Here is an 8760-nt window from a genome sequence, read left to right on the forward strand (position 1 = left end):
ACCCCCACCACCCCCCTGCTCCCCCGAGGTGGCTGCCTCCCCCCCCGGGGTCCTTCTGTGGGGTCGGGGTGTCCCCACGTCCCCAGTGTCCTCGTGGGGAGGGGGCTTCTGGTGGGATCGTGTCCCCAAGTCCCCACATCCCCATGTCCCTGTGTCTGTAGGTCCCCACATCTCTTGGTCCTTGTGTCCCCACATCCCTGTGTCCACCCATCCCTTGGTCCCTGTGTCCCCACGTCCCTTGGTCCTTGTGTCCCCATGTCCCCGTGTCCCCACGTCCCTGTGTCCCCACATCCCTGTGTCCCCACATCTCTACATCTCTTGGTCTCCACGTCCCCACATCCCTGTGTCCCCACATCCCTTGGTCCTTGTGTCTCCATGTCCCCATGTCCTCACCTCCCTTGGTCCCCATGTCCCCCACATCCCCGTGTCCCCACATCCCTGTGTCCCCATTCCCCGTGTCCCCATGTCCCTGTGTCCCCACGTCCCCCACATCCCTTGGTCCTTGTGTCCCCACATCCCCACATCCCTGTGTCCCCATGTCCCCACATCTCTTGGTCTCCACGTCCCCACATCCCTGTGTCCCCACGTCCCTTGGTCCTTGTGTCCCACATCCCTTGGTCCTTGTGTCCCCATGTCCCCGTGTCACCACATCTCTTGGTCTCCACATCCCTGTGTCCCCACATCTCCACATCTCTTGGTCCCCACGTCCCCACATCCCTGTGTCCCCACGTCCCTTGCTCCTTGTGTCCCCGTGTCCCACATCCCCATGTCCCCACGTCTCTTGGTCTCCACGTCCCCACATCCCTGTGTCCCCACGTCCCTTGGTCCTTGTATCCCTGTGTCCCTACATCCCCACGTCCCCATGTCCCTGTGTCCCCACATCCCTGTGTCCCCACGTCCCTTGGTCCTTGTGTCCCCGTGTCCCACATCCCTGTGTCCCTACATCCCCACATCCCCGTGTCCCCACATCCCTCTGTCCCCATGTCCCCACATCCCTTGGTCCTTGTGTCCCCATGTCCCCGTGTCACCACATCTCTTGGTCTCCACATCCCTGTGTCCCCACATCTCCACATCTCTTGGTCCCCACGTCCCCACATCCCTGTGTCCCCACGTCCCTTGGTCCTTGTGTCCCCGTGTCCCACATCCCTGTGTCCCCACATCTCTTGGTCTCCACGTCCCCACATCCCTGTGTCCCCACGTCCCTTGGTCCTTGTATCCCTGTGTCCCTACATCCCCGCGTCCCCATGTCCCTGTGTCCCCACATCCCTGTGTCCCCACGTCCCCACATCCCCGTGTCCCCACATCCCTTGGTCCTCGTGTCCCCATGTCCCACATCCCCATGTCCCCACGTCTCTTGGTCTCCACGTCCCCACATCCCTGTGTCCCCACATCCCTTGGTCCTTGTGTCCCCATGTCCCACATCCCTGTGTCCCCACACCCCTGTGTCTCCATGTCCCCCCATCCCTTGGTCCTTGTGTCTCCATGTCCCCATGTTTCCACCTCCCTTGGTCCCCATGTCCCCACATCCCCATGTCCCCACATCCCTGTGTCCCCACATCCCTTGGTCCTTGTGTCCCCATGTCCCACATCCCTGTGTCCCCACACCCCTGTGTCTCCATGTCCCCCCATCCCTTGGTCCTTGTGTCTCCATGTCCCCATGTTTCCACCTCCCTTGGTCCCCATGTCCCCACATCCCCATGTCCCCACATCCCTGTGTCCCCATGTCCCTTGGTCTCCATGTCCCCCACATCCCTTGGTCCCCTTGTCCCCACGTCCCCACGTCCCTTGGTCCCTGTGTCTCCATCTCCCCATGTCCCTGGCTCCCCAGATCTCCATGTCCCTTCTCCGGGTCCCCACATCTCTGTGTCCCCGTGTCCCCATGCCTGTGGGTCCCCATGGGCAGCCATGTCCCTCATCCCACCAGGTCCCCAAGTCCCTGTGTCCCCATGTCCCTTGGTCTCCAAGTCCCCAGGTCTCCAAGTCCCCGTGTCCCCACATCTCTGTGTCCCCATGGACAGCTGTGTCCCTTGTCCCCCATGTCCCCCACATCCCTTGGTCCCCTTGTCCCCACGTCCCCACGTCCCTTGGTCCCTGTGTCTCCATCTCCCCATGTCCCTGGCTCCCCAGATCTCCATGTCCCTTCTCCGGGTCCCCACATCTCTGTGTCCCCGTGTCCCCATGCCTGTGGGTCCCCATGGGCAGCCATGTCCCTCATCCCACCAGGTCCCCAAGTCCCTGTGTCCCCATGTCCCTTGGTCTCCAAGTCCCCAGGTCTCCAAGTCCCCGTGTCCCCACATCTCTGTGTCCCCATGGACAGCTGTGTCCCTTGTCCCCCCGTGTCCCCTTGACCCACGGGTGATGGGTGCTGGTGGCCCACAGGCCTCGGCGAACCAGCGCGCTGGCCGGGCGGGTCGGGTGGCTCCTGGGAAGTGCTTCCGCCTCTACACGGCCTGGGCCTTCCAGCACGAACTGGAGGAGACCCCAGTGCCCGAGATCCAACGCGCCGACCTGGGCTCCCTCGTCCTGCTCCTCAAGAGCCTCGGTGAGATATGGGGGGCTGGGACCCATAGGGACATCTCGGGGGGGCATTGGGAGGTCTTAGAGGGCATCGGGGCATCTCGGGGGGCATTGGGACATCTCAGGAGGCTTCTCGGGGATCATCAGGGCATCTCAGGAGGCATCTCAGGGGGCACTGGGGCCATGAGGCCATGAGGGCATCTCAGGGGGCATCTGGGCATCTCATGGACCATCAGGGCATCTCAGAAGGCACCTCAGGGGGCATTGGAGCATCTTGGGGACCCTCAGGACACCTCAGGAGGCATCTCAAGGGGCCATCAGGACATTTTAGGAGACATCTCAGGGGGCATTGAAGCATCTTGGGGACCTTCAGGACATCTCAGGAGGCATCTCAGGGGCCATCAGGGCATCTCAGGAGGCATCTGGGGGAGCATCAGGGCAACCTAAGGGGCAGTGGGGCATCTTAGAGAGCATTGGGGCATCTCAGGGGGTCATCAGGACATCTCAGGAGGCCTCTCAGGGACCATCAGGGCATCTCAGGAGGACTCTCCGGGGGTATTGGAGCATCTCAGGAGGCATCTTGGGGCACAGGGGCACCACTGGGGACACCTGGGCACCTGGGGGACCATCAGGACATCTCAGGAGGCATCTCAAGGGCATCTTGGGGCATCTCGAGGGACATTTGGGGACAAAAGGGACCTCGAGGCAGGGCCACAGCTTGGGGGGCTGGTGGACACTGGGGACTTGTGGAGCTGGGGGACACCCCGGGGGGACCGGGAGGTGGCCCTGAGGTGACAACGGGTGACGTCCTTGTCCCCAGGCATCAATGACCTCATCCACTTCGACTTCCTGGACCCCCCGCCCCACGAGACGCTGGTGCTGGCGCTGGAGCAGCTCTACGCCCTGGGCGCCCTCAACCACCTGGGCGAGCTCACCACGGTACTGGGAGCACTGGGAGGGACTGGGAGGGACTGGGGGAGTGGTGGTGGACCCAATGGGTGAGCTCACCACAGTACTTGGAGCACTGGGAACACTGGGAGAGACTGGGAGCACTGGGAGGGACTGGGAGGGACTGGGGGAGTGGTGGTGGACCCAATGGGTGAGCTCACCACAGTACTTGGAGCACTGGGAACACTGGGAGAGACTGGGAGCACTGGGAGGGACTGGGAGGGACTGGGGGAGTGGTGGTGGACCCAATGGGTGAGCTCACCACAGTACTTGGAGCACTGGGAACACTGGGAGAGACTGGGAGCACTGGGAGGGACTGGGAGGGACTGGGGGAGTGGTGGTGGACCCAATGGGTGAGCTCACCACAGTACTTGGAGCACTGGGAACACTGGGAGAGACTGGGAGCACTGGGAGGGACCCTGGGCGCCCTCAACCACCTGGGCGAGCTCACCACGGTACTGGGAGCACTGGGAGGGACTGGGAGGGACTGGGATGGTGGTGGTGGACTCCGTGGATGAGCTCGCCACAGTACTGGGAGGAACCAGGAGCACTGGGAGGGACTGGGATGGTGGTGGTGGACCCTGTGGTTGAGTTCACCATGGTACTGGGAAGGACTGGGGTGGTGGTGGTGGACCCCATGGGTGAGCTCACCACAGTACTGGGAGGGACTGGGAGCACTGGGATGTGGTTGAGTTCACCATGGTACTGGGAAGGACTGGGGTGGTGGTGGTGGACCCCATGGATTGGTGGACCCCGTGGGTGAGTTCATCCTGGTACTGGGAACACTGGGAGGGACTGGGATGGTGGTGGTGGACCCCATGGATTGGTGGACCCCGTGGGTGAGTTCATCCTGGTACTGGGAACACTGGGAGGGACTGGGATGGACTGGGATGGTGGTGATGGACCCCATGGGTTGGTGGATCCTGTGGGTGAGCTCATCACGGTACTGGGAACACTGGGAGGGACTGGGCTGGTGGTGGTGGACCCCGTGGGTGATCTCATGGTGGTACTGGGAGCACTGGGTGGGGGGACTGGGAGCACTGGGCCCTGACGCTGCCCCCTGTCCCCAGCTGGGCCGGCGCATGGCGGAGCTGCCGGTGGAGCCCATGTTGGCCAAGATGATCGACCCCGTAAGTGGTCTCACCATGATACTGGGAGGGACTGGGACAGTAATGGTGGACTCCATGGATGACCTCACCATGGTACTGGGAGGGACTGGGATGGTGGTGGTGGACCCCATGGGTGAGGTCACCGCTACTGGAAGCACTGGGAGGGACTGGGATGGACTGGGAGGGACTGGGAGGGACTGGGAGGGACTGGGAGGGACTGGGAGGGACTGGGAGGGACTGGGAGGGACTGGGAGGGACTGGGATGGTGGTGGTGGACCCCATGGATTGGTGGACCCCGTGGGTGATCTCATGGTGGTACTGGGAGCACTGGGTGGGGGGACTGGGAGCACTGGGCCCTGACGCTGCCCCCTGTCCCCAGCTGGGCCGGCGCATGGCGGAGCTGCCGGTGGAGCCCATGTTGGCCAAGATGATCCTGGCCTCCCAGCAGTGAGTGTCCCCTGGGGTCCCCAAGGGTCCTTGAATGTCCCCACCTGTCCTGGTGGTGTCCCCTGGGTGTCCCCAGGGTTGTCCCCACAGTGATGTCCCCTGGGTGGCCTTAGGTTGTCCCTGGGTGTCCTCGTGGTGTCCCCAGGGTTGTCTCCATGTCACCCTTGGGTTGTCCCCAAGGTGGTCCCCATGGTGTCCCCATGGTTTCCCCAGGGTGTCCCCTGGGTTGTCCCCTGGGTGGTCTCCATGGTGTCCCCATATTGTCCCCTGGTGTCCTCATGATGGCCCTGAGTGTCCTCCTGGTGTCCCCATGTTGTTCCCTGGGTGTCCTCATGGTGTCCCCAGGGTGGTCCTCATGGTGTCCCCATATAGTCCCTGGATTGTCCCTGGGTGTGTTTTGGTGTCCCCTGGGTTGTCCCTGGGTGTCCTTGTGGTGTCCCCATGGTGTCCCCATGGTGTTCCTTGGGTTGTCCCTTGGGTGTCCTTAGGTTGTCTCTAGTGTGGTCCCCAGGGTGTGCCTTGAGTTGTCCCCTGGGGTGTCCCCTGGGTGGTCCCCATATTGTCCCCAGGTGTCCCTGGGTGTTCTTGTGATGGCCCTGGGTGTCCTTGTGGTGTCCCCATGGTGTCTCCATGGTGTCCCTTGGGTTGTCCCTGGGTGTCCCCATGTTGTCCCCATGGTGTCCCCTGGGTTGTCCCGTGGTGTCCCCATGTTGTCCCCATGGTGTCCTCATGGTGTCCCTGAGTGTCCTTGTGGAGTCCCCATGGTGTCCCCATGGTGTTCCTTGGGTTGTCCTTGGGTGTCCCCGTGGTGTCCCCGTGTTGTCCCCATGGTGTCCCCATGGTGTCCCCATGGTGTCCCCTGGGTTGTCCCTGGGTGTCCTTGTGGTGTCCCCATGGTGTCCCCATGGTGTCCCCTGGGTTGTCCCTGGGTGTCCTTGTGGTGTCCCCATGGTGTCCCCATGGTGTCTCTTGGGTTGTCCCTTGGGTGTCCTTAGGTTGTCCCTAGTGTGGTCCCCAGGGTGTGCCTTGAGTTGTCCCCTGGGGTGTCCCCTAGGTGGTCCCCATATTGTCCCCAGGTGTCCCTGGGTGTTCTTGTGATGGCCCTGGGTGTCCTTGTGGTGTCCCCATGGTGTCTCCATGGTGTCCCTTGGGTTGTCCCTGGGTGTCCCCATGTTGTCCCCATGGTGTCCCCTGGGTTGTCCCGTGGTGTCCCCATGTTGTCCCCATGGTGTCCTCATGGTGTCCCTGAGTGTCCTTGTGGAGTCCCCATGGTGTCCCCATGGTGTTCCTTGGGTTGTCCTTGGGTGTCCCCGTGGTGTCCCCGTGTTGTCCCCATGGTGTCCCCATGGTGTCCACCACAGTACTGGGAGGAACCGGGAGCACTGGGAGGGACTGGGATGGTGGTGGTGGACCCTGTGGTTGAGTTCACCATGGTACTGGGAAGGACTGGGGTGGTGGTGGTGGACCCCATGGGTGAGCTCACCACAGTACTGGGAGGGACTGGGAGCACTGGGAGGGACTGGGATGGTGGTGGTGGACCCCATGGGCGAGCTCACCACAGTACTTGGAGCACTGGGAACACTGGGAGAGACTGGAATGGTGGTGGTGGGCCCCATAGGTGGTCTCACCATGATACTGGGAGGGACTGGGAGGGACTGGGGGAGTGGTGGTGGACCCAATGGGTGAGCTCACCACAGTACTTGGAGCACTGGGAACACTGGGAGAGACTGGGAGCACTGGGAGGGACTGGGATGGTGGTGGTGGACCCCATGGGTGAGCTCACCACAGTACTTGGAGCACTGGGAACACTGGGAGGGACTGGGAGCACTGGGAGAGACTGGAATGGTGGTGGTGGACCCCGTAAGTGGTCTCACCATGATACTGGGAGGGACTGGGACAGTAATGGTGGACTCCATGGATGACCTCACCATGGTACTGGGAGGGACTGGGATGGTGGTGGTGGACCCCATGGGTGAGGTCACCGCTACTGGAAGCACTGGGAGGGACTGGGATGGACTGGGATGGTGGTGATGGACCCCATGGGTTGGTGGATCCTGTGGGTGAGCTCATCACGGTACTGGGAACACTGGGAGGGACTGGGCTGGTGGTGGTGGACCCCGTGGGTGATCTCATGGTGGTACTGGGAGCACTGGGTGGGGGGACTGGGAGCACTGGGCCCTGACGCTGTCCCCGGTCCCCAGCTGGGCCGGCGCATGGCGGAGCTGCCGGTGGAGCCCATGTTGGCCAAGATGATCCTGGCCTCCCAGCAGTGAGTGTCCCCTGGGGTCCCCAAGGGTCCTTGAATGTCCCCACCTGTCCTGGTGGTGTCCCCTGGGTGTCCCCAGGGTTGTCCCCACAGTGATGTCCCCTGGGTGGCCTTAGGTTGTCCCTGGGTGTCCTCGTGGTGTCCCCAGGGTTGTCTCCATGTCACCCTTGGGTTGTCCCCAAGGTGGTCCCCATGGTGTCCCCATGGTTTCCCCAGGGTGTCCCCTGGGTTGTCCCCTGGGTGGTCTCCATGGTGTCCCCATATTGTCCCCTGGTGTCCTCATGATGGCCCTGAGTGTCCTCCTGGTGTCCCCATGTTGTTCCCTGGGTGTCCTCATGGTGTCCCCAGGGTGGTCCTCATGGTGTCCCCATATAGTCCCTGGATTGTCCCTGGGTGTGTTTTGGTGTCCCCTGGGTTGTCCCTGGGTGTCCTTGTGGTGTCCCCATGGTGTCCCCATGGTGTTCCTTGGGTTGTCCCTTGGGTGTCCTTAGGTTGTCTCTAGTGTGGTCCCCAGGGTGTGCCTTGAGTTGTCCCCTGGGGTGTCCCCTAGGTGGTCCCCATATTGTCCCCAGGTGTCCCTGGGTGTTCTTGTGATGGCCCTGGGTGTCCTTGTGGTGTCCCCATGGTGTCTCCATGGTGTCCCTTGGGTTGTCCCTGGGTGTCCCCATGTTGTCCCCATGGTGTCCCCTGGGTTGTCCCGTGGTGTCCCCATGTTGTCCCCATGGTGTCCTCATGGTGTCCCTGAGTGTCCTTGTGGAGTCCCCATGGTGTCCCCATGGTGTTCCTTGGGTTGTCCTTGGGTGTCCCCGTGGTGTCCCCGTGTTGTCCCCATGGTGTCCCCATGGTGTCTGTCCCCATATAGTCCCTGGATTGTCCCTGGGTGTGTTTTGGTGTCCCCTGGGTTGTCCCTGGGTGTCCTTGTGGTGTCCCCATGGTGTCCCCATGGTGTTCCTTGGGTTGTCCCTTGGGTGTCCTTAGGTTGTCTCTAGTGTGGTCCCCAGGGTGTGCCTTGAGTTGTCCCCTGGGGTGTCCCCTAGGTGGTCCCCATATTGTCCCCAGGTGTCCCTGGGTGTTCTTGTGATGGCCCTGGGTGTCCTTGTGGTGTCCCCATGGTGTCTCCATGGTGTCCCTTGGGTTGTCCCTGGGTGTCCCCATGTTGTCCCCATGGTGTCCCCTGGGTTGTCCCGTGGTGTCCCCATGTTGTCCCCATGGTGTCCTCATGGTGTCCCTGAGTGTCCTTGTGGAGTCCCCATGGTGTCCCCATGGTGTTCCTTGGGTTGTCCTTGGGTGTCCCCGTGGTGTCCCCGTGTTGTCCCATGGTGTCCTCATGGTGTCCCCATGTTGTCCCCATGTCCCCATGTTGTCCCTTGGCTTCTCCACCGACGTTCTGCTGCTGCTCCCCCGTTGTCCCCCCACCGTTGTGTGCGTGTCCCCCCCCCAATCTCCCCACCGAGCCCCCCCGTGGGGGTGGTG

General features: G+C 62.5%; 1 protein-coding gene across 1 annotated transcript in view; it reads left to right on the forward strand.

Moving 5' to 3' along the window:
- LOC106899819 (putative pre-mRNA-splicing factor ATP-dependent RNA helicase DHX16) overlaps window positions 1–5025 on the forward strand; it is a gene marked incomplete at its 5' end in the record, with an annotated part of 8883 nt that extends 3858 nt beyond the window's left edge. The window contains 3 exons of the mRNA XM_014961740.1: window positions 2272–2542; window positions 3338–3456; window positions 4954–5025. Coding sequence (XP_014817226.1) covers window positions 2272–2542; window positions 3338–3456; window positions 4954–5025 — 462 coding nt within the window. The remainder of the gene's footprint in view (window positions 1–2271; window positions 2543–3337; window positions 3457–4953) is intronic.
- Window positions 5026–8760: the final 3735 nt, after the last annotated feature.

This window comes from Calidris pugnax, unplaced genomic scaffold (assembly GCF_001431845.1).
Source record: "Calidris pugnax isolate Ruff unplaced genomic scaffold, ASM143184v1 scaffold878, whole genome shotgun sequence".
Lineage (NCBI taxonomy): Eukaryota > Metazoa > Chordata > Aves > Charadriiformes > Scolopacidae > Calidris > Calidris pugnax.